The sequence below is a fragment of the Tiliqua scincoides genome, chromosome 1 (genome assembly GCF_035046505.1).
Source record: "Tiliqua scincoides isolate rTilSci1 chromosome 1, rTilSci1.hap2, whole genome shotgun sequence".
In the NCBI taxonomy this organism is placed as follows: domain Eukaryota; kingdom Metazoa; phylum Chordata; class Lepidosauria; order Squamata; family Scincidae; genus Tiliqua; species Tiliqua scincoides.
The window spans coordinates 32,304,508-32,330,932 of NC_089821.1; the positions used below are offsets into that span (position 1 = coordinate 32,304,508).

The 26,425-nt window shown below is 38.7% G+C and overlaps 1 protein-coding gene across 1 annotated transcript in view; it reads right to left on the reverse strand.

Moving 5' to 3' along the window:
* Positions 1–26,425, reverse strand: part of CD44 (CD44 molecule (IN blood group)) — a 96,126-nt gene that overhangs the window by 11,857 nt on the left and 57,844 nt on the right. The window contains 16 exon segments of the mRNA XM_066639190.1: positions 809–994; positions 2,697–2,838; positions 3,335–3,534; positions 4,184–4,366; positions 5,514–5,687; positions 5,927–6,106; positions 7,487–7,669; positions 8,095–8,277; positions 9,474–9,617; positions 10,452–10,619; positions 12,240–12,425; positions 14,516–14,725; positions 17,223–17,333; positions 21,221–21,231; positions 23,074–23,196; positions 23,577–23,640. Coding sequence (XP_066495287.1) covers positions 809–994; positions 2,697–2,838; positions 3,335–3,534; positions 4,184–4,366; positions 5,514–5,687; positions 5,927–6,106; positions 7,487–7,669; positions 8,095–8,277; positions 9,474–9,617; positions 10,452–10,619; positions 12,240–12,425; positions 14,516–14,725; positions 17,223–17,333; positions 21,221–21,231; positions 23,074–23,196; positions 23,577–23,640 — 2,448 coding nt within the window.

The following is a 26,425-nucleotide window of genomic DNA, read 5'->3' on the forward strand; positions in this document are numbered from 1 at the left end:
TACAGAAACCTGATGGATGCATGATAATCTCCGTTTTATGGAGGAAAAGTGCATCATAGGTTACAAGTCATGATCACTAAATGCAACCTCCAGGTTTTAGAGGTAGCCAATCTCTGAATGCCAGGTGCATGAGAGCGGCAACAGAAAACAGGTATCTTATCTTATGTGCTCCCAAAGACATCTGGAGGGCCACTGTGAGATACAGGAAGCTGGAACCTCGGCCTGATTCAGCAAGGCTCTTCTTCTTATGCATTGTTTCTCTATAGTTTTAAGTCCAAGCAGCTGTTCTATGACACCACATTTAAAGAGGTTACTAACTCCCACACGATCCATTTTATCACATTGTGGGAAACATTCACAATCCAGTGTTGACGTCTTATATCACCCTGGGCACAATCCTAACCAGGTCTACTCAGAAGTAAGTCCTATTGTGTTCAATGGGGCTTACTCTCAGGGAAGTGTGATTAGGATTGCAGCCTCTGTCTATAAAGATATTTATGCAATGATTTGTTAATTATTACTAATTTAAGAAAAAAATCTGAAAGTGAAGGAAGGCACATTGATTTGATCTCCTTCCAAAATCAGGAGTGACAGAAGGAGTGTTCAGAAATAATCACATTGCCTCCCAGCATTCAGTAAAATAACATTCTAGTCATGCATCTTTTAAGAAGCCATAGGAAACAGAGAGAAAGTATTTCCATTAGCATTTCCATTTATAATCTAGGAGTTTCCACACCATATTTCCCCATCATTTCGATGTATGCAAATGTAAGGATTAGATGAAGTTCCTGGAACTTATAACGCTTACTGGCAGTAGGAGACGATGGCTGTCTCTCAGAACCACTGTTAATTTCAGGGAAAACTCCAGGCATCTTCTCATCCTGAACGTTATCTTCACGATGTTCATCGTTACTGTTCCATTCAGGTTGCAACCCATGCCACTTGGGATCTTGCACTGAATCTTCATTTTTGACTTCATTATTGGTGACCACCGCTGTTGTAATGAATCAACTATGAACTTGATCTTTCCAGAATTAAAACCTCTTAATATTGTACTACTCTACCAAATACTTAAAAAGAGGGAAATAGGAAGGGCAAGTACTGGTAGCACTTTCTCACAAACAAAACTTTCAACATTTTCTTTTATTGCTGAAAGTTACGGTTTACTGTGGAAAACTTCAAATAGCAATGGCCAGAGAAGCAACCAAAAGTCAAAGTAGCAAGAGAAGTACCCCTGTAGCTCAGACAGAAGCACCATGGCATCTGAGGGTGGAGTCCCATGTTACATTTGATAATGATGTTACTTTCAAGTCTCCGCACACAGAAAAGTAAAACAAGAATGAATTTCATGCAATCGGAATTCAACAAACCCATGAATTCAACACCACATCCGAGGAATATGATACTAAAAGTTATAATGTCAAAGCAGTAAATATTCTGATAACTGGGAAGCAACAGCCACCAGCAGCACAAGTAGTCCAAAGCAAAAGGCGGAATGATGAAACTGAATGAATAACTAATATTACCACTATGACAACAGCTATTACAGATATGCTAGTAGTCTAGATACCATTGTATCTTTGTAAAAGGCACAAATGTGTGATAGCGAGAAGAAATTGACTCTATAACCGACCCCCAAAACTATCACCTCACCACATTATCAGCTTGGAGTACATCTCAAAATCATGGAACGCAGTAATCATATCAATGCTGCCATCATAATATTTAAACATAGGCCTTGAGAAGTATGGGATGCAAAATAACCATATGCAATACAATAAACGTTATGTAAGTATCATTGTGTCTAGATACCATGTCATGGTGTCAGGGTAAAGAAAAAGGGGGGGAAGTATAGTTCAAAACCCTAAATCCAAACCAGTACCTTGCTCATAAATCATTACCTAAAATTGTTTTAGAAAACAATTTTTCCATAGATATAAACTATTTTCAACATGAGATGTGAGCTAGGAACATTTGGAGCTAGGAACAGCACAAAGGTGTTGCTAGTGCTGAATACTTCACACACACACATGCTTATAAACTCAGGCCATGTTTAAAGCAATCATGTAGCCAGGTAAGCCTGCACTTCCAGTTCACATGCTGCTACTTCCACACTAGCACAGCAATTATTCACTACCAAATTTAGCAATACAAATTTAGCAATACAGCAATATATAACACGTATAAGACTAAAAAATATTAAGCCAGGAATATTGATTGGGTAATTTCAAAATCTAAATTTAAAGCTATTGTGAAGGCATTTGATCTTCAGTGCTGATTTTAAAATATCTCTTTTTGACATAGTACAGTCACCATGTAGCATCTTCAACCCATCTTTCTCCCCACTGAGGAGTTTCACTATGTTAGTTACCATAACCCGAGATTTTCTGGTCAACAGTGGTTGTGAGAAATAAGCCTCAGACACACACAGATATATAGTGTAAATATCGTAGATATTTAGATATATATGTCCTAGATATCTATAATCAATGGATGCTGTGATTCACCTTGGGGATTGAGATCTGAGCCATGAACCAGGTGGCAAGGAAACAATTTATACTTTCAGTTTCTCAATTTCATCAAAATTGAAAAAAAAACAGCAACATAAACCATGCATGCAATGTTTTATATATGTAGTACAGACCAACAATTAATAACAGACGGGTTAAAATAAACCCACCACCATTATTGAATACCTGTGTGATCAGTTTTATTTTTGCGACTTATTCGAGGAACAATGCCATGAAATAAGACATCCTCTGTGGATTTTGTAGGATACTTTTCTTCACTACCCCTTTGTATATCATGTATCACTGGTTCTGGGGTTGAATCTTCTTCCTTGGCTCCATTAGGAGAAACTACATCAATAAAGTAATTGAGAATGAAAAAATATCACAAAAATCAAAGTGTTGTATTCTGATCTACTGGCCTATTATTCTCCAAGTAAAAGGTGTTTGTCTCTTATCCAAGCAATAGATGGAAATATATTTCAATAAACCCATTTTCTGCTTTGGAAGTATTTGCTACAATTTGGAAATTCTACAAGGCACACTTCTGGGTTATGATAAAATACAACGGCAACTAGCACTATGACCTTGGACAGTTGGTTGATTCAGCGAATAATCACAATGGACGAGATTTTAAGAGAATCAAGAACTTACGGCCCAATCCTAAAGAGGCCAGCTGTCATTGGAACACCTCTTTTGCTGGCCTTGACTGGACAAACCCTAAGCACAGAGATATCTGACTAAGATACCAGGCATTTAAAACATTATGTGATGCTAATACAATTTTAATAAAGGTACAATAATGAAATTCATGGTATAATGTATACTTCATTTCATGTCTCATGATGAAATATACCTGTATATAAAGGATCATGTTCACTTTCCCTATTTGTATCAAGTCCCGTCAGTATACCATCTCTAGAAGTATTAGTGGGATATTTGTCTTCCGGGTCCTGGCCTGGCTGATGAACAGGAGGTAATGGCTGTTGAGTTGAGTCTTCATGATAAACATCATTGTGAATGACAGCTGTTTGATGAACCAATGAGGAACATAGGATTGGATATTCAAAATTCAACACCAGTGTCTTGCCCATTTCAAACGCCTCCACCATGCCCAATATTCTCAGCTATCTCTTGCCAGTGCAAGAATTTAATAGTGTTAGAAGAGATTGTAAACTTTGGTGCCTCCGGACCTTTGTCTACAAAACTGTTCTCAACCACTGACACTTCTTAACAAAGCACATTACTACATGGGTCTATACAGTTCTCCTTAACATTTGAAAGCTGCAAGAGCACAAGGAAAGAATGAAAGTCCTTTTGGGATCTGAATTTTCATAATTATCAGATAATGCACTATCTGAATTATTGTTGTTTCAATTAGGAATACTGGAATAAAATCAGATCCAACCAAATGACTCCAACATCTTATTGTATCAAAGATGACCACATATCAAGTGGCTACATACCACATTTCTGGCCAGAGAAGTAGTAGAATGATAAAATTCTCCATATTACTTCACAGGATTGCCAAGTGGTTCACCAAGTGGTTAGATACCCACCATGGTAAGTTATCTTTTCATATGTGGTCATCTGTTTTCACTGAATAAAAGACCCCATTAAGAAACAGACTCTAACTGAACTCCCCACTTAATTAGGAACAAATTTGCCACTACTACCTGTATGGGAGGTTCTATCTTCAATATCATTTTCAGCTGGAGAAATAATTCCAACCAGTGCTTCATCCTTTGTGCTGTTTGTAGGATACTTTTGTTCATTACTCCATTCATGTCGTGAAACATGCAATGTTGGATCGTGAGTAGCATCATCTTCATGTATGGCATCATCAGTGGAATTCACAACTATTATAATGATGGTAGGACCAATCTTTAATGATGCTTGATAGCCACTTCCCACATTGTTTACACAACACTATGAACTCAAGCAATATTTCTTAGGGGGTATCCATTCCCAAGATTTGGTGAATGTCAGTGGAAATTTAGCCTTAATTTAGGCTGAATTAATAGACTTGTTATGGTTGTTGCCATCATTAGGGGCCACCACTTGCAATGATGGTGAGCTAAAGTTTAAATATTATGTTTTCATGACCAGTTCTCATATAATTTACATTAAATTATCTTATCCAACCATAAAGTGGAAATCTTCCATGTTTTGGAGAGAGTCAGAAACTTTAATCTTTGATTTTATTGGAATTAGTACTGCAACTTAACCTATATCACGAAGGCACCTGGCTGACCTATGGGATAATTTTAAACAAATTCTCCTTGTATAGCTAGTACTTTATGTGAGTTCTACTTTTCACGCAAAATAGAAGGAAAGCCAGAATGGTGTTGGTTTGGAAGAGATTCAGGTTCAAATCCCTACTCAGCCATGAACATTCCTGAGTGACCTTGGGCCAATCACCATCTCTTAGCCCTACCGACCTCACAGGGTTGTTGTGAGGGCAGAAAGAGGGGAGGAACAATGTACATCATCCTGAGCTCCCTGGAGGAAGGATGGTATAAAATTTTGAAAAAATAAGTAAAATTATCTGTAGATATATTTGCAAGAAGCCTGTCTTCACTATGCCAGCCAGGACATGCCTCTGGGGTCAGTGGATATTGAGTAGAATCTTCGTGGTCAACACTACCATTGGGAACCACAGCTGTCACAGTACAGTTAAACTATTTTTAATAGTTTGCAGCACATTCTTTTCCAAACTATGTATTGAGAGGCCCATTACTTGGCCTTATTACTCAGCACATGCAATGATGACTTTTGACTTGTTTTATTCTGAAAAGCAGTTCCTTGACCCCTTTGGCAAATATGGGACAATACCAAAAGCAGATTGTGATACAGCACATGGGGAAATTGCATAGTTTAAAAGAAAATCAAATGCATTCACTATCTCTTGAATTTTCTTAGTGGGCCTCTCAGTAGCCATTGACTACAAAAATATTTCAACAGCTATCTAACAAGAAAACAAATTTCCCTATTTTTGAGTTGTACCTGTATGAGAATTTTCATGCTCATGTTTACTTAGAGGAATAATTCCAGATAGAGCCTCATCTCTCGATGTGTTTGTAGGATATTTGTCTTCATCTTCCCACCGTGAAGACACTTCATCCCTATGTGGGTCTGGTGTAGAATCTTCTGGTTCACTGCCATCCGCGGAGATCACAGCTGTTACAATGCATGGTTGAAACAATTTAAAGGATGTGCCTGCAGAGTTGCTTCACGTATAATTACTGATTGTGTTTTTATGTAGATTATGCATATCATCATAATTTTATTGCAACTCCGAGGGGCATTATTATTAATTGATCATTGAAGGCAGGCAAGCACTCCAAATGAGATAAGGTAATAATGTGGCACATCTAGAGAAATAACACATGGAAGCATAGGTATTGTGTTGCAGGTACCTTTATCCGGAGTCTCTTTCTCATGCTTGCTTTCTCTTGCAGGGAAAATTCCAAAAGGTACATCCTCCGTAGTTGTGTTCATGTGGTTCTCATCTTCACTGCCCCACCCAGGATGTATGTCATCTACTAGTGGCTTTTGCGTAGAGTCTTCCTGCTTGCCATTATCACTGGAGGTAACAGCTGTTGCAATGATGGTTTGAACATTTTCAAATGTTATGTCTGCATTGTTACTTTTCCTCAATGTTTAAGTGCTGTTTTATGTGAATTGTATGACTACTACCAGAATGTAATTATAACACCCATTTAATCTGATGGAATGTCATATACAATTTACATCTGGACAGAATGAGTGACCTCAGTCTCATGTGACACCAAAAAAAGGAACAAAGTTAAAATTGTTTCATTAGGCTTAGTAAAGGTGTTTCTTTTTCAGGATTTTTAAGGAAAAAAATAAGAACATAAAAAAAGCCCTGCTGGAACAGGACAAAGGCAAAACTAGTCCAGCATCCTGTTTTCTACAGTGGACTACCAACAGCGCCTGGGAAGCTAACAAACTAGTAATAAAGGCATACCTCTCTCTCACAAGTGCTCCCCAGAGCTGATATTCAGACGCATTTAGCCACTGAACATAGGTAGCATATGACTGTTGTGACTAGTAGCCACGAATGGGCCGTAACTCGGATGACTCAGACTCGAGTCATGAAAACACACGTTTTTCGTGACTCGTAGGTCTCAAGTCACACGTGTAAAAAAACCTGGACACTGACTTGGGACTCAGGGGTTTTATCCTAAAAACGAAAAGACTCAAATAGAGTCAAGTCAAGGCTCACTTTTGTGTGTGCTTTCTTTTTCTGGTTTGTTTTTTTTTGGGTCACTTCTGTGACTTGACTCACTTTTTGAAAAGACTTGGACTTGAATAAAAATAACTAGAAAAACAGCTATGGATTACGCACAATGGCTGCCGTTATGACTCATGGGGAATTTGAGTCAAGGAGCAGAGACTCAGGACTTGACTCAAGACTTTGGCGCTGTGGCTCTGACACATCCCTGCTAGTAGCCATTGATAGATCTGTCCTCCAAGAGTTTCTCCAATAAAGCTAATTCAAGCTAGTGATCATCATCACATCACAAATTCTACAAACCATTTATAAACTCCATGAAATAGTTCCTCCTTCTGTTTATCCTCAATCTCCTGCCAATCAGTTTTATTGGATAAAGGGAGAAAAACCTCTCTCTCCTCACCTTTTTCACACCATGAATAATGTTACGTCTTTCATGCCTCTCCCTACTTGCCTTTTTTCCAACTTAGAAAGTGCCAAATGTTAAAGTGTTTTCTCAAAATAAAAGTGCTCCAGCACTCTGATCACTTTGGCTACACGTTCCGGACCATTTGCACCTCTAAAATATCATTCTTGAGGTGCAGAGACAAGAACTGTACACAGTATTCCAAATCAGACCATAGATTTGCAAGTAATGAAATCCACCTAAAGAAATCACCATCACCAAAAAAAAGAAGAAGAAGAAATTCAAAGACGTAGAATTTCCGTTTCTGCCTGGTACCTGTATGAGATGTTTCCAAATCCTTTTCATGCTTGCTTTCGCTTGAAGAAATACCAGGGACGATATCATTTCTAGACGTGTTTGCAGGATATCCATCTTCACTCCCCTTTTCATAATGGATTCCATGTGTCCACTGATCATGAGTAGAATCTTCATGGTCAGTGCCACCAGTGGAGACCACAACTGTTACAATGATGGTCAGATCAGGTTTTTAATAGCACATCTTCACAATGGTACCTTATATTATTCAGTGCTAATTATTTCTATTATGCAAACGGTTCCCAAACTTTTTCAACTGGTGGTTCCTTTGACCTACTGGGTCATTGGCTGCAGCTCCCCATTAGGGCTACAGTCCTATACATTGTGTAGGGTGGTGGGTTTTTTGCCAGGATTCTATGGCTCCCCTGCCTGGTTTCCACAGCTCCCTGGGGAGCCATGGTTCACAGCTTGGGAACCACTGTATTATACTATAACAGTATTTAAAGCTGCAATCTTAATTCCTGCTGATGGAAGAGGAGGTCAGGTCAGGATTGTACTCTTTATGGAAATGACAATAAATTTATTGTTGGTACACAGAAATAAATGATTTTTGCTCTTCTGGCAGGTACCTGTATAATTGGATTCATTTTTATGCTCCTTTTCAGTTGCAGGAATAATTCCTGGTACTGTTTCTTCACTGGATGTGCGTACAGGATGTCTGTCTTCATTGCCTCGTTCAGGATGCATGCCATGCACTACTGGATCTTGAGTAGTTTCTTCATGTTTCATCCCACCATTAGACACAACATCTGCTTTGATGATGAAGCATTTTGATAAATTTAATATATGCAGAATCAACACTGGTAATATTGTGTTCTCTTCACTTTTGTCTCCTATGTACCTTGCTGTTTAACTTCAACTGCATAGCTGATGCTCAAGGAGAGGAGCAGAAAAAAATGCCCCTTAGATGTCTTTATGCCACTCATTCCACAGAGCATCTCAATCACAAATGCTTTTAAACAAAAGTGCTTTCAAGCTCTAGTAATGTCAACAGCATTATGGTAATTGATAAGGTTCTGTAGCTAAGTAATAACCAAGTTAAAATGGATGAAAAGAGCAAGAATGCAAAAAAAGTAAAATTTAGTATCACAGAAAGTTTTTCATCCTGTGTTAAGTATGTGAATTATTCTGGAAGCCAAGGTAATGAATATGAATGTAGTTTTTTTTTTTCTTAGTTTGATTCTTTTTTATATCTTAATTTTTTTTGTTTTCCAAAGAGGTAGAATAGGATAATGAGAACGAAGAGATGTATTGAGCAGGTGCAAATAGGAAAATGCTGGGCCAGACTGGAAGATCTATGTGACTATAATGATTAACATAGTAAAAGTAAAATAATATTTCTGTTTATATCATCCTTAATGAGACTAATGTTAAGCTTCAGGGAATGTATGTCAGAAAATCTCATTAGTAATAGGCCCAACATATTTATTGTATTTTTCTGGCTGTCAACGCTTGCAAACTGCAACAAAGATGTTTATAGTTATTATGCAGTTGCAGAGGAAAGCAAATGAAAGAGATGAAAGAAATATGGTATTGGCAGTTGTCGCTTGAAGTATGATTACAAAATGTATAGTCCTTTCTAGGGAATAATTGCTAATAAACATTATCCAATGCAAAACATTACATTATACGTACAAGGAATGCTAATAATCCAAGAGCTGAACTACAAACTCTTTGTGCATTAAACCACCACAAGGAAAAACCAGAAAACAATCCCCAAGGAAAGACTTCTAGTTATAAAGCCATAAAAAGGTTGTATAAAACCTTTTATATGTTATATAAAACATAAATCATATGGATGAGTAGCAATTTCTAGTACATCCCAAATCCATTAGAATTAGAAAAAGATGAGACACGAAGATCGAGAACAATATTCTGCCCAAAGAGGAAAGCCAAATGTAAATATTCTTACAAATGAGGTTATGAGTAGACTGATTTTTATTCTTACTTGGAGGAGTTAAACCATGTACAACATCATCCCAAGTAGTATTTGTTGGATGCAAGCCTTCAGAGCCCCATGTGGGGTAATCAAGAATAGACTGTGAATCTCGGGATGTTTCTTCATGTGTGGATCCATCACGTGAAGTCAAAGCTGTTACAATAATGGTGAAATCAGTGGGCATCTTATTACGTTTAGAGGAATCTCCTTTGTTGACTTCACTTTTGCAAACATATTAACAGGCTTTGGTTTTTAGTATCCTGCTGCAGCTAAGACAGTCAGAAAGAGTTTTTAGTTTTGTTCTTTGTGATCGCTTTTATTGTCAAAGGCTATCTTGCCTTCTCAGGTCCAGTTTCAGTTAAACTAACCATGTGATTAGAGGAAGGTCAAGAAAAGGAAGCAGCAAAATCCACTTCTTCTCTCATTCATAAGAATGAATAATTATAGCTTTTCACAGCATCATAAACAATAATGTTGATTCCAGACTTGGTCTGGAGCAGGTCAGTTCACTCTGGTTCAAATCACAATGTAATTTACTGTTTAATGAACTTGGTGACAAAATATGTATGAGAATTTGGGGGAAGGTCGTGCAAGAAAACCTTAAGATGAAATAACATTTAAAATAACACTAATTAATCTTCTTACACGACAAAAGTGGTTTATCTGGCAATTTGAAATGTCTCAGTCCTGCAATTCAAGACTGCAATTCTATAACCACTTATCTGGGAGTAAGTCCCATTTAACTCAATACAATTTACTTCTGAGTAGACATGCATAGGTCTGCACTGATAAGCTGATTTTAGAGACCTTATATCTGAACTTGAGAAAGATTTTATTGACAGAAACTACAGGCCACAATTCCACTGGGGACTCAACTTCCAGCTATGGATACATAATCATTGGCCAAAATAAAGCAACATACATAGAATTTGCAGTTACACTGAACACAGTAAGATTCCATGAATGAATTAGTCCTACTGGAAGTACCTGTCCGAGAAGACTCATTCTCATGTGGAGGAATAAGTGTTTCTAGGACACCATGGATTGTTCTGTTTGTAGAAGAACTTGTTCCACCCTCTTCTTCTGGTTTACCAACAGGTGACACCTGATCTTGGTCTGATCCTTCGTGTTTGGAACTTTCATTGGAGAACACAGCTGTTGTGGTGATGACAAATAAGGCTGGAATAATTATTTTCCTGCTTTGGCTTGTCATGTATTCAGTAAATAATGACTCTGATCCAGGGTTCTGTAGGGGTTTTGATGTGCTCACAGACCTACTTTACATATAGGCTTCCCCATCATTTCAACTGAACATGGCATCTCCTCCATGCATACATCCTTTTTTTATACTACCACCTCCAGTGAAATAAATGGGAAATCATATAAGAATTTCTTATGTACACTGAAGCATAAAGTGATAAGCAAGAAGCTACTACACTGAGATGACTGCGTGGTTCAGTGTCATTCAGAAGCTGCTGCCTGTATTTAAAGCATCTGGTTGGCCCAACAGGAAGTATAAATTTGCTACATGCAATATAGGTTAGGATAAACCTATGTTTAAGGTTTTAAGCATTTTATTTTTTTCAATTAAATAAATATAATTTCTTTCGTTCGGTGAAAACAACACCAGAGTGACCAAGACATTCTTAACCAATTAAGCTGAAGTATTTAAATAAAAATCAGTATCTTCATAGAATCAACTACTTGCACTGAATTTCATTTGTTTAAATCAATTTACTCTCACTTTCTCCAGTTTATTCAGGTTTCATACTACATTAAAGGTAGTATTGAGGGTGGAATCCTGTACACAGTTACCAGAGAGTAAGCCCCATTGAGCAGAATGGGACTTACATCTGAGTAAACATGCATAGGATTGCACAGTATTGGGAAATGTGCATCTAAAGCATGGGCTTTACCATAATCTCTCATGCATCAAATACTGGTCTACCAAGCTGCTCTAACATTTTGGTCATCCATGGCTGACTCACATATAGCCATGGATATGAATCTCCCCAATGTCCTCTTGCAAGTTGGATAAACAGGAACAGAAATTTTTCTATGAATAGAAATTATAAACCAGGATGACTTCCAGGGCAGATCTTTGATGGTTGTGCACAACACATAACATAATCTACCTGCCTCTCTTCCTTCTGTCCTTCTACCTGTCCTCTCTTCCTCCATATATTCACATATTATGGAGGCGTTATTGAGAAATCTAAGCTGCTCTTTGTAATAAATAATTTTTTACTGATACCTGTAAATAGAATAAAGCAACAGGCATTTGAAGCTACACTTTTCAACATGCGAGAGAGAAGAAACCCAATCATGGAAAGAATTAAAAGAATTACAGGCACTGTGCTGCTTAACAACCTTCCACTTAATTACAGACCACATATATACTGGTAGTCAAAGCACAATAAAGAGGCTCTTAATGAGGCAGTCATATCTCCCATAACCTGCAGCATAGTGTCTGTTTACACAACAAAGAGGCTCTTAATGCAAAGAAGAGGCAATCTATTTCCAGCAGCCTGTGCAGCCAACTAAGTGCCTGACAGGGAGTGTCTGTTTACACAACAAAGGCACTAGATTGGGCTGAATGTTCGCTTAACGTCCTACTCACATAACAAGAGGGATTGGAGAACACATCCCCATCGTTAAGTGGCGCATGCCTGTATTTTAAATATGCCACAGACCTGTGTCAGGAAATCAATGAAGGCTATTCTAACAGACAACTAATTCTAACACAGAGCAGTTATTAATTATTCATACTGATACCTGTATGAAAAGATTCTTCGTCCAGATTGTTATCTTTTTCATGGGAGGGAACAAATCCTGGGTGCAATACATCCGAGGTGCTGTTTGTAAGTAAAACGTCTCCAGTTTCCAATCCAGAGTGAGCTCCATCTAGTGGATGCTGTGTTGAGTCTTCCTGCTTGAAGAAACCATCACTGGAGGACACAGCTGTTATGATGATGTTTGGAATCAGTTCCAATATTATGCTTGCTGAACAACCATCCAGACTGTTCATTTTGTCTTGTTAAAATATACATGGCTTGCTCATTAATTTATGTACACAGGCAAGACAAGGAGGAAAGTAGATACGATTTTGGAAAGTACTGATGAATTCACAGCCACCCAGTGTCATCACCATCACCGCAGTTTTCAGAAGTTGTTTATTTTCCAGACAGTGACCCAGAGCCCAGAAGTAACAGCATCAGTAGTGAATGAAAGAGCAGTACAGGCAGAGTAGAAGTAACAACAGCTTGCACCTTTAACTGATCTATCAAATATCTTTGATAAATCCCAAGACGTCATATGATTTGGATTCACATAAGCATCTTTAAGTCCTCAAACGTGCTCTTCTTTGTCTTCTTTATTTCTTCTTCCTTTAATTGGAATTTTACTTGCTGATTTGTTTTTGGATTTTGTTCCAGGCACTAGGCCACACTTAGGAAAGGAAACAAGGATTTGCACTTTCAACTTGAGAAAGTATTTGGGTTAGCACTGCATGCCATGGATAAAAGTTCAGCCATTTCAACAGAGTAGCTTTGTTCAGTTTTAAAGGTGCTGCTGTTAAGAAGATGAAGTCGGAAACATCTTGAGGTACCACCACCAGATCTATCCTGCAGAGTCAAATTCTTTCCCAACATGCAGCAGAAAACGTAATACATTAAACATGATGCTGACAGTCAAAGGCCAGGGTAAGAGTACACACCTTAGGTATTGAGGAATATTGCAATTAATCCCGCAAGATAATAAAACACCAAGAACACAGAAAGTGGTAAAGAAAATAAGGTAAGCCCATTCTATCAGTAAGTCTACATACCACCATAGGAAAGAACAGTGAAATTGTAAAGTGTGTGCATGTGCGAGAAAGTGGAATTAATTAATATTTCATGCTCTAATTTTAACACTAAAATTATCCCCTTAGGGTGAAATCCTAACCCCTTATGTCAGTGCTTTCCAGCACTGACATAAGGGCAATGCAGCTATGAGGTAAGGGAACAAACATTCCCTTACTTTGAGGAGGCCTCCGTGAGTGACACCCAACTGCAGGATGCAGCAAATGTCCCATTGGCACCGCTATGCCAGTGCTGGAAAGCACTGACATAAGGGGTTAGGATTGCACCCTTAGACTCCTAAACGAATTTGTATGCTAATGCATTTGTATAGTGGTTTTAAAATATCTTTATTTACAGCAAGGGATACCATCACAAAATCCATTTTAGTTGTTCATTTTCTAAATACAGAGCTGATCTGTGTTGGGTTTGTGTTTCTGCTTTTTGAGAAACACCAAAAAGCAACCTGGTTGGCTCTGGCAGTCACTCATCATTTTTCAGTGGCTGATTGAGTGGCTGCTCCTTCTGCCATTGCCAGCATGACAAAATGATCCAGTGTAGCTCCTTGTTTAGCAAAGAGGCTACTTTAGTTATATGTGCATCTGAAAGCACTTCAAAAGTATTTCTTTAAAGGTATGGTTGGTCATGGGTGACACATCAGTTTAGAACTTCCGCAAACTTCAGGAAAGTTCTGAATCTGTAATCAATTTAGACTGGCACTTGTGACTCACTCTTTCTTCTTACCAAAGCCAAATATTTGAGTTTTGGGTTTAATGGTTTTAGTACATGAAGCAGAACACATCTGGACAAATGCCTTCAAATGTGTGGTTCAGCCTCTGCTTTCTTTTTAAAGTAACCACAATATATTATCTGCACATGTTGCAACAATATGTACAATATGTTGTACTAATAAAAACTTGACAGTGCTTCTAGTTATTAACTAAAAGTTTTAGGTCCCGATATTGTGAATAAAGTTGGAATCCTAATCAATTTTCCAGCACTGACGTAGCCGCAATGCAGCCCCCAAGGTAAGGTAACAAGCATGTCCTTACCTTGAAGAGGCCTCCTTGACTGTCTCCCGACTGCAGGATGCAGTGCACACCTCATTGGCACAGCTATGTCAGTACTGGAAAGTTGATTAGGATTGTGCCCTTCATTTCATACAAATATAAGACAGGAAGGACTTTCAAGATGATGCTTAATTATTCATACCGGTACCTGTAGAATGTTCACGGTCACCTAGAGGAATAATTCCAGGTGTCACATCCTCCCTTGTCTCATTGGTTGTATATTTGACTTCACTGTCCCATCCAGAGTGTACACCATGTAGCAATGAATCATGGGTGGAGTCTTCCTGTTTGACATCATTGCTGGACACCACAGCTGTTGTGACAATGGTTGAATTGATATTGATTTGAACATCTGGGATACCACCAGCAATATTAACATGGGTTAAAATACCCACTGGTATTTTAAGGACAAGTTTGCACATGTATGTTCATAACCAAGTGAGGAGTTGCAACTTAAATGTAATATTTTCAAAAGACAATTAACACATTTGGTTGAGAGTTGTCAAGCCTTGCGCAATCAAGCACATGTGGACCAGAAGTATCTTCCTCTTAGGTTTCAAACACTAACCTCTAAGGCTGCATGGTTAGACTGCATGTCATGGTAACAGCAAACAAATCAGCGGGAAGAAGACCTGAACATTTCTTGAATATCAGTTCTGAAAACATGAAAATATGCCAGCCTTTTTTCTGCCTGATACTATCTACTCAGTCTGTCCACAACAATGACCATGAGGTCACTCATTTTTCAATAATTTCCCACCTTCATTAACAATGTGATAAAATGCCCATTGCTGTGTTGCACAAAGACAGTACTTTTTGTTTCTCTGAGGCGATGAACTGAACAGTGGAAAGAAACATTTTAGTTTTATTTCCAGATAATGCCATTGTATTCACAGCAATGCCTATAAAAATGTACAGTGCTCCTGGTTACTACTTTGTTTCGGAAGTCACCAGATATCATAGCACTTTGCTGAGGCTGAAATCCTGTACACACTTATCTGGAATTTCATTAACAGAGATCACTTTAAATAGACATGCACAGGATTGCACTGCCAGTATACTCGTTTTTCAATCTATTTAATAAAATAGGGTTGCCAGCTTTTTTGGGGCACTGCTCTTGTGCCTTTAACAGCATCCTAAGATGCAAAAATCAAGGCATGAAACCTTTCCTGGAATGGATAAATGATGAGGAAAAACTGCACATGGTATATTTTTCTACATTGGGTACTCTTAAGCACAAGAACAGGACCTATTAAAAAGTTGGCAATCTGTATGATACATTAATTAAATGCACGTGTCCAACTGCTACATAATATTACTTTGTAAAATGGATACACATTTCTTTAGAATATGTCCTTTGATGGTTTGATTTAACCCACTATAGAAAAGAACCATAGTGATGTGTATTATTCATCTTGTGCAGATACAGTTCCTTCCCAAACACTGCTATCCTGATTTTCCACTGATAGCAGGTACATTAAGAATTATTGCAGCAGAAGCAGCGCCAAATGAAAACAAATCTCTTGACCAATACCAATGAATTGTATTGTCACCATTATGAGAGGAAATCATACAAGAGTTATGCAGAAAACATGAGTTCAATAAACATATTATTCAATGTCAATTGTTGAAAGGAAGAAGAGCTTCCACCACCACCACCACGAAAACACACCACAACATACCACCATCTGTTTGAAGCCATAACAAAAGAGCAGTTCGAACTCAAAGAATGTAGCCATAGAGATTACTTGACATGAGATGAGTTAGAGAACAGGGGTTAAACAAAAGCCTTTCTACTAGGTACACTACTGAAGTCAGAGACATATTGAGTGCAGTGTGCTCACCACAGAGATAAAAGCCCAATAAAATATAACCAGAAGCAGCTGCGTCCCGTGCAAAAGAAGTCAAAGTATGGAAAAGAGGTTTTTATCAAGTAAAGGGTTGTTTCATAATACACATTCCAAGTTCAAACCCCTGACAGGGGTAACTCAGTAACTCAGAGTGTGGCCTCTGTGCATTTAAACTAAGTCCAGATTTACAGTAAACATAACATTCCTCATCATTGAGCATCCCTGAATTTCCATTTTCAGCACATCCAAAAGAATGTAACCTTCTGCCATACAAAACTAAACTCCTGTTCTAAGTTAGGCACTACAGAGAAATACTTATGCAGTAAAACAATTCACAGGCATGTAAATCATACTTCTCTATGAATCTTTTGTGTATTATTATTAAAAATACTTATAATCAAACATGTATCATCAACCATTAATCTTTCATAGTATACAGCATGGCATGGCAGTATGATAAATTAATTCTGGATAAAACTTGACATTTCTGAACTGGATGGTATCTTGTGAAAATTATTTCTGGAGAACCAATTATTATTTCTATATCGCTTAACATGTACACACTCAAACTAGTGTCAACTCTTCAGAGCTGATCCAGCCATGAGGCCAACTGAGGTGGTTGCCTCAGGTGAAATACTGGTAAGGGATACCCACCCACTGTCTCCACTGCTCCTTTCCTACTCCCTGCATTCAAAACGAAAGAAGATAATGGGGCAGAAGAGGAAGTATGGAGTTAAGGAGAGCAGTGGACTTCTCTTCTCCATGCTCTCCTCTTTCTCCACTTCCTCTTTGCTTCTACACTTCCTCCTTTGTGCCATTCGCCTCTTCCTTTTCAAATCCAGGGAGAAAGCAGAACAGAGGCATTTGGCACACCCCTTCAGGTGGCAAGAGGTTTTGAGCTGGTCCTACAACTTTGACTGAGACATATTAATAAATTTTCATTATGACACAGTGCAAAAGACTGTAATTAGTTCTCCTTACTGGTATCTGGTGACTGACCTTCTTTACCACCATTGTTGTTCCACTCACGAAATGATTCAGGATATAAGTGCCCAGACCCTTCTTCTCCATCATCATCACCATCATCATCATTTTCTTCAGAACTCTCATCTAGTGATTTGATTATGTAGACCCATGATAAGCTTTTAATCTCTTCATCCATTTGCCCATTACCCAAACAAATATAATCTTAATTTTTTTCTTGCCATTTTTCATGCTAGAAGTTGAGCCAGAGGCATAGAACCAATAGGATAATAAGCACAGAACCAATACTGTAATAGAATTTTCCTTGCTTTAAAAAAAATCATTGACACAGATGCTATCCAAATTGGTATGACATCAGAGGTCAGCCAGGCTGGGCACAATCCAAGTGCCCATGCTCATCTGGGTGGTTCGCCTGGCTGGGCAGATCCCTGAATCCTCAGTACCTGTGGGAGAGTCTAATGAGCCATCAGGGGCAGATAGGAGTATCAATGGGGGCACCAAATGCATTGATCCCAGCAACCTGGCACCAATAGTGAATCTAAATACGTAATATTAAGTGGGCTTCAAGACAATGGAAGGATCAGAATTGTGCTCGATGCCTATGACTTAGTGCAGAGAAATTAAAAGTAATTAAAAGAAATGAAAAGACCTTGTGAGAAGTACAATAGTGTCGCGATGCATTCCTGCTCTAACCTGCATTATCTTCTGTCAGTATGACAATACAATGTCATACAAGGGCTGATGAGTGATAGTGATGGGCAGGGTGAGGACATCTGAGACCCAAAGATCTGGGAGATTTTTCTGGGAGTCATTTCAAGATTTTTTGGGGTCACATGGAGAAAAGTAAGCTGGTACAAATCTATACATTTTGTTTCTTTTTTTAAACAATGGTATAGAACACCATTGAGGCTTGACAAGAAGTAGAGTGGAAAGGCTTTAGGGCCCAATCCTATGGGCTTTAAGTGCCGGCACTGAGATTCACTGCTGGTGCTAGGTGTTGTAAACATCCCATAAGGCATGCTTAAGGCACTGGGGGAGAAGGGAGTGCCGGTACTGTGCTTTGGTGCCATGTGGACGGCCGGCCAGCACTCTTCCATCACTGGACAGCAGTGAATATTTTAGGTGTGGGGGAGAGGCGGGAAGTGGGCGGAATGGGGTGGAGAGAGGGAAGGACTGGGTCCCAGTAGGGGGTGGAGATGGTGACAGGCTTTGTTGCTTTATCCTCTCCTCTCCCAGCCTGGGCAGCCCGACAAGAGTCTGCTTGGCTTTGCGCCTGCTCAAATGCGGGTGCAGAACCAAGGAGACCCACTGCCATCGGTTACTGTCTACCTGGGGTAAGGGAGCAAACGCTGACAGTATCGTGGCACTCACAGGATCTGGCAGTTGCCATTTTGGTGCTGATGGAGCTGTGGGTGCCAGGAACCATAGGACTGGGCTGTTATTCCCATACCAAGTCATTTGCTCAAGCAGTGGAAATGATAGCAAAAATCACACTTCCAATGCTACATATACGACTGGGGCTGGCTCCATAGGATGTCAAATTCAGGCATTTCTCAGGGTCCATGGCTCATTTGCAGCACCATTTTACATTGCACAGAGTATCCAAGATAATCACAGGAACAATTCCCAGCTTGCACACTTTCAGTGTTATGGGGTCTTATCAATGACTTGCCCAAAGACTCTCCCCCCCCACCCCCAATTCTGGAGCTAGCACTGACCAGTATATAGAAAGTAATCATATGCAGATGCCACCATCCCCATTAACAGGATGCTATAGGGCGTGATTAAATGTGTATGTTATTAGTGCAGAAAGTATGTGGAATACATGCAAGTGACAACAGAGGAGAAAGGTTCAGTCTAAATGAATAGAGAAACTCTGGATCATTTAGACATCTGAATAGGTGGGGTTTACTGTGTAGAACAAACTTCTCTCATAGAATATATACATAGTCTCTTAGAATTAGGTATCACCATCTCGTATGATCACTGTGCTGCTTCTGACAATACTATGAAGGTCTTATTTCTTTCTTGTTATTCATTAAGCATTGAGACAAAGTACGATAAAGTAACACTTAAACTTGCTTTACCCCAACTTCCTTCAGTGGACTGCTGCACTTCCTTATAACCAATATTCGGCCAAAACACAGAATAATTCCAGTGATGCTGAGTGGAGGTTTCCTCCTGTGAACTGTGATGAGGGCTGACAGCTGTTCAGACAATAGCTGAATGAGTGGTGATATTTTCATTTGTTAAGCCAACATTTCCCAGCTAAGCTACTGTCCATCAACACCTTCCTGAATAAACTGACTTGTGCGCCAACAACGACATGAACAAGAAAAAGAGGTTTCACGACCACGAGTTTGGCACTTAATTCAAGAAAGCAGTGTCTGTTCCAATGGTAATAGCAATAAGCATCCCCAGCAATTGCAACATCTATAGGATCTACCAAAAACCACACGACTTCTAAATAAGCACTAGAGCTAGGTTAGCTTTGAGCGTGGAAAGGGGGCAGGGCATGGTATGAATAACAAAGCCAAAAACAACAGTCACCAATAAGAAAGTAAAATAAGCACTGAGAGAGGGAAGGCCAAGTGAACACATTTGTTTCAATCTTTTTCTCTGCTTTCATACTGGCACCCTTTTATAGTTCCCACAAGGCTTTTTATAGACACATGATTACCAGATTGTCCACAGACAGTTTACTGTTTTTATTTTTTGGAATCATATTTTTATTGTTAACTGTGATTTCATTGTGTTTTGCAAGCCCCTCTGGCTTCCTCCAAATTATTTTTTTTATAATAAACAATGCAACAGAAATGAAATGTTCCCTCTTACAACATATGCACACTGCATTTGGGTGCCTGTGCACATGTGTTTTGTAGAGGAACAGTACCAATAACACATGCAAGCATCGTTCATAGTTCACACATCAGAATATTTTGCACTCCAGTATTCATATCTGACTATAAAAAGTCTCCTAGAAAATAGTCCCATCTAGCTTAGGGTCAAGACGTAATCCCCCGCCCCTTTGTCACTAGAAAACCATTGGTTGCATCCACACCTTGTGTGAGTAAAAGAAAGTTCAGGGAGAGAAACTTTACACACCAACTCCCTACAACAGCCTCCCTGAAAAAAGCTTCTCCTGAAGATCAGAAATCTTACAGAATGAAGCAGGGCGGGCCAAGGGGGCTACAGGAAGTGAGGAGAATAACTGGAAATTGGGTGGTTGAACCATCTGTGAGTGCTGCTTCTGTTCATGGAAGACTGCTCTATCCAACATTTGTAGATTTGTCCTTCTCTCCCCCCACATCATCCAGCCCCTTCATGAAGGCTCTCCAACTATTACAAGAGACTTTGAGACTGCAGGCAGTGAGCCTCCTTTCACCACACAAGGTTTGGATGCAACCCAATGCTAATAATTTGAACCACATCCACTGAAAATTCTTAAAACTTTTTTCTGTCAAAAGCTGTCACATGATCTTCTCTTACTTCAGCAGAAAAGATAGTGGAAATGGCAAAATACTTTCTGACTCTAAAAAACATCATTTTGAATGTGATTTTAGTTATGAAATTCCTAATGATGCTGGAAATATATGCTGATTCTTCTTTATGAATGCCATCACATGTTGGTTTACAAGTGGCAATATAACCCACCTATTCTGCTGCTCTAGTACAACTTTTGGGAAGATCCTTCATACTTTCCAAGAGATTGTATGATTTTGCTAATGAGTCTTTCTTGAAGGATAACTACAAAGATGGTGGGAAGGGAGAGACTAGGAATAACAATAATATCTTGTTTCCTTACTAGTACTTGGAGGATACGGTTCCTTGACTTCACTTGTGTCCCACCAGGGAAGCACAGCTGGTTTGAGAGTTGCTGATATGGATCCTTCTTCCTCCGTGTGGCCATCTTGAGTCGTCACATCTGTTGCAATGATGTTAAATTCCCTGTGAAACTTTCAACCGGTGATCTACCTCCCACTTCAGTTTCACATAGGCCTTTTTGTGCTTACAGTCTTTGTTGCTGGTTTACATCAAGAAGAGAATGGGAAATTCTCATGGGAGAATGGGAGTACTTTCCTTTCCCTATGTATATATGAAATGGGCCTCTTTAAAATATCTTATTAAGAAGACTTTTGTTCATTATGAGGGATGATGCTATGAAAAGCTCTCGCATATGATTTAAGACAAAGGAGAAAAGTGACAAGCCAACTTCAATGGATAAAGTAAGCTTGAAAGGATCACCAAAGGAACTGGGTCCAATAAAGGCATTTTACCAATTTTCTGTCTCTCTCATTTTGCACTGTTAATTAGCCACAGAGAAACTACTGGTTAGCTGCCATTTTTTCCCAACTGCAACTCTGATTTTATTTTCAAAGCATGCTGAACAGGCATGGTCCAGAATCCTTAAATAGGAGGAAGCAAATAAAAGGCTTAGTGCCTTTGTTAGATACTATAGAGTAATTACTGTAATGACTTTGAGGTTCAAGGTGAACTCCTGTGTTCTGTAGACTTGCCTGAGCCCATCTTCAGCATCTATAACATCTCCCTGGTAGTTTCAAATTTATTATAAGCCTATACTCTTGCCGAAAAAGGATTATGGTTATGTGTCTTGAAATTGAAAGTCTGTTTTTTAGTATGAAAAAGGTGCTCCAAATAAAAGATGCCTCTGAGGCCTGAGAAAATTCTATCATTTACGATTTCTTATTTTACAGCTAGATTTGTTTTGCTTTTACAGCTAGATTTGTTTTGCTGAGAGAATACTGAAGGAATTTAGAGAAAGGGTGGTTTAGAGAAACTATCCACTGTCACAGTTTTGTTCAGCAGATACAGTGTGACAGGAAATTATATTAACAATGCCTTCCTGAATTCAATAACATCTTGAAACTACAATGTATGCATGTTTGACAAGATAATGATTCCATGTCAACAGGCTTTTGTGACAGTTCTCAGAAATATATAGCTAAGAAAATTTAATTGGAGACTCAAGAAGGAGAAGAGGCACTGAAGCAGAAGGGAAAAAAGCCATGACTAAAACATAATTGTTGAAAATGACAAAGCAAATGGTAGAAAGTCCAATGCAAGGCTATAGAAATCTTTCTTCTTCTCGGATTACATGGTAAAAGTATAATAAATATCTGATGAAACTGGCTTATACATCACATTTAATGTTTGTACAGTGAACTCAGCATTGACTGTTTTTTTAAAAAATGATGAGCCACAGGATAATAAAAACAAGTATTTGGACTATCCAAATTGGTAATCACATTTAGTATTTAAACAAATCACACGGAAGACAGGACCACAGTCGTGTGTGAACAAGTAAAGATGCGTGAACGTGTGCAATTTGTGTGAGCATACCTTTTCACAAGCAACTATGGGAAACCCTCACAGGCAGAGATATTTAAGGCATATAGCAGCAGTGGATTTGCTAAGCCTTCACCTAATCCCCTCCAGCATGGTAACTGCTATGCACATGTACAGATACTCCGAACTGAGGTGGTGATATAGTTATCAATGGTGAATGCAGGCTAATGTCTTGGCTGGTTTTTCGCATGCCAGGAGAAGAACTTGAAAAGCTTACTTGAGCATCATGCAGATTGTCAAGGTGTGCACTGTTCTACAGATAAACATGACAGCTTTAACACATGATATCAGTGCACAAGCTCAACAGTTACCATGCTGGAGCTGATCAGATGGCTCTGTTCAAAATGCTTGCTGGTACGCTTTGGTCACAGGAAGCAGACAACATGAAGCAGACTAACAACAACTTCTGATCAAGAGAACCAGTCTCTTGCAAATTGGAAAAAAGCATTAACTAAAACATTTGTAAGGTATTACCCTTGTTGGAGGTTGTGTTGTTTACCCCTTGAGCTCTTCAGACTGCCACCATACAGGAAAATTTCCAGAAACATGATCACCCTGGGTAGAGTTTTCATGATGCTTCCCATAATTTGACACCTCGCCAACGGTAATGATGGCACAATAACTAACATATTGAACATATGCTTTGCACTAACCCCATTAGCGCTCATTTGTGTAATCAGGACTTTCATTTAGCTCACAACGAAGGGTCAAAGTCTGTGTTCTTGAATGATATTAATACTGTTTCATAGCCAAATAATCTTAAGATGAGACAAATATATGATGCAATACCAGTAAAAGAAAAAGAAGTAGGGAAAACAATTTAAGTTGTAGGAGCAAAATAATGCAGGATAATGCAAAATAAAGGCATGAAGTCTGAACGTATTTGGAGAATAAAAGCAAGCTGTCCTTTCCACAGTATATAATGAGGCCAATTCAAGAGCACCCCAGTAAAAAGAAGTATGCTTACGAGTACTTTGAGAAAGCTGATTCTTGCCATCATACTTAATTTCTTCAGATCCAGGTTTTTTGTGGTCTTCTGCCAAATCTTCTAGCTTCTCATATGAATCTAAACCATTAAGTTAAAGGATTGTGAAGATTTGCATTTTTATCCATGATAAACTTCCATATCTATCCATAACTGGATAAATAAAATCAGGAATCCAGGTTTCTTGCACAGAATAATTCAAGGAGTTACTTGTTGATTATTTTCCATAATTCTTTCTTCTGTCCCAGGTCTTGGTCTTCTCTTTGTAGAAGGTGCAGAGCAAGAAAGAACTGGTCCTTTTCTATCATTGGTCCTTTCCTCATCCATTCATTTACATCGTTGTAAGATGCAGAGATGTAAATTTGATGAAGAGCATTCTCAATGATAAACAGGGGACGCAGAAGCAATCCAAAGGGAAGATCCTTTGAGGAGAGGGGGTGTTCAATGAGGAAAAGAGCTCATTGACTAGGAAAAGAAACAGATGGTGGAAATTTCCATTTTGGAGCAATGGAATAAATGATTGTGAAGATGGTTAAGAAAGTCATGCCAGAAATCCAGCATGCTTTTTTCCCCCCAAAATGACAAACTCATTGCTAGCACATTTATTCTCAGAAGTGTACTTCTTAATTCAACTTTGAATTCTAAAAACATGCACAAGGAATTAAATGGATCCTGAGCACAGAGTGAAACATTAACCATTTCCATGGATTGCCATGATACAGTGACATTCATGATTCACTGACAACCAAATTTATACGTGGAGGTTAAAAAGCTTAACTTCAGGTCCATTCATTCCCTGAGAAGCAGAAGCGGCACAGCAGGCTTAACAATGAACTAAGGACTCCTCCCAAATGTATGATTGAATCCACCGGAGCCTAATTAAGTCTAGGAAGGACCAGACAGTGTGAAAGGGGATAGCACATGAAATGATTGGCATGAATACATATGCTGGTAATCCATAGCATAAAACATGCTACAAAATGTATTCAGTGCTCACCCGTGTAACTGAAAAAGGGCCCAATCCTATCCAACTTTCCAGCACTGGTGCAGCTGCAATGGAGCCCCAAGGTAAGGGGACAAATATTCCTATACCTTGAGAAGGCCTCTGTGACTGCCTTCCCACCACAGGATGCAGCACATGCCTCATTGGCACAGCTGCACTGGCACTGGAAAATTGGATAGGATTGGATCCAAAGTCAATTACCAAAAAGGGAATTTTAAGCATTAGAATTTTAAGCATCGTGATACCTCATTGCAAATACTGTACACCCAGAAGCAACAGAGGAACAGTGAAAGCCAGAAGGAGCTCAGAGGAAGACAGAGTCATTGACTGAACCACCACAGTGAGCACAGATCACTAGGTCAAAGATGATCCTGGATCCAGGTATAGAATATAATTGGGGAAAAAGGACCTTTTTTCAAGCTTGAATTCAAAATATCATAAGTAGTTAATTATCCATGCATACATTCAAAGAATTGTTGCCTCTATTTAAGGAACAGATACAGGTTACAAAATACAAGCAGTTTCACTGGTTATCCCCTTTATACTTGCTATCAGCTAATCCTTTTCATAAACCGATATACTTGGCAGTATCTAGCTTATGTTATGAATTTGCCGTGTTCCTTCACAGTCTGAATCGCTAATCTGTGCATTTCTTAGCTCACCCTTGAAGCAAGAAAAGTCTGAAAAAAATTAAGAAGGCATTTATAATATAAATTTTCTGTTCCCAATGCAAATTGCCCAAAATGTGCTGTTGCAGACCACTATCTTAAGGCAGCAATGGATTTGCAAGTACTATACTGTATTATCTCTGGATTCGTGAAACAAAAAAATGCTATAGCTAAAATTACACAAGCTTTATTACGCTCAAGCCAGTTGGGTACAACATACAACAATAATTCAGATCTGTATTGCTATGTGTTCTTTTGAATGAGGAAATTTAATTGCACGCTTGCACATACTGTACCAATATGCACAGATACAACATGTGATCCCAGCATGTAAGAAGGTAGAAATGTCAGTGCAAGAAGAAAACACGTTTCACAAATCCCTAACACCAAACTTCCTCCTCGAAACCTTTAGCACTGCTCTTGACTTCAGAGTCAAGAGCTGTAATGGAACATTTCTCCATAGTACCCAACCATGTAGAAGAGAGCAACCATCGTCGATATCCTGATGACAATTCCAATTATACCTTAGCATCACCTCAGAGAGTTGGGGTGGGGGGCATTCTTATAAATTTAAGCAACAGGACAAAGGTGATAAAACCAGGGTTCTAATTTGTGAGACCATATATATTTCTATTAATATAACACAGAGAATCTCCTCCATTGATGATGCCATGTGCAAACCACCACTTCTCTAAGGAACTCAAAAAGTTAAAAAACTGATAAGGAGAATTCTCAAGAAAGTTGCAAAGTCTACAACAATATAAAAGGTAAACAGGCACATACTTCATTGGGATGGGATGGGAGGGAGGAAACTAAATGGCAGTTTTCTTCAAATCTAATGCACCATGATTACAAAAGGCAAAAAGACATACGATCCCTTAGTAACAGTTCATATGAGAAATGGTTATTTGGAGGAATATCAAAATGTCCTTGGCTTTCATTCTGATAACTCAACCACATTTTTCAAGAGACACAAAAAACACTGCATTAAAAAAAAATCCTCAAATGTCAGAAGAATTTACAATCCCACCAGAAATATACTGTGTAAATTTTTGCACATGTGTGAGTGATAATGGTGACTAGGTGCCAAAAAGGCAGACATGGTCTACTTCATATGTATAGCAAATTAAGCTATAACACCATCCTTAATCATTTCTTTACGGAAAACATTCATAAATGAGTCCATCACAGAAAA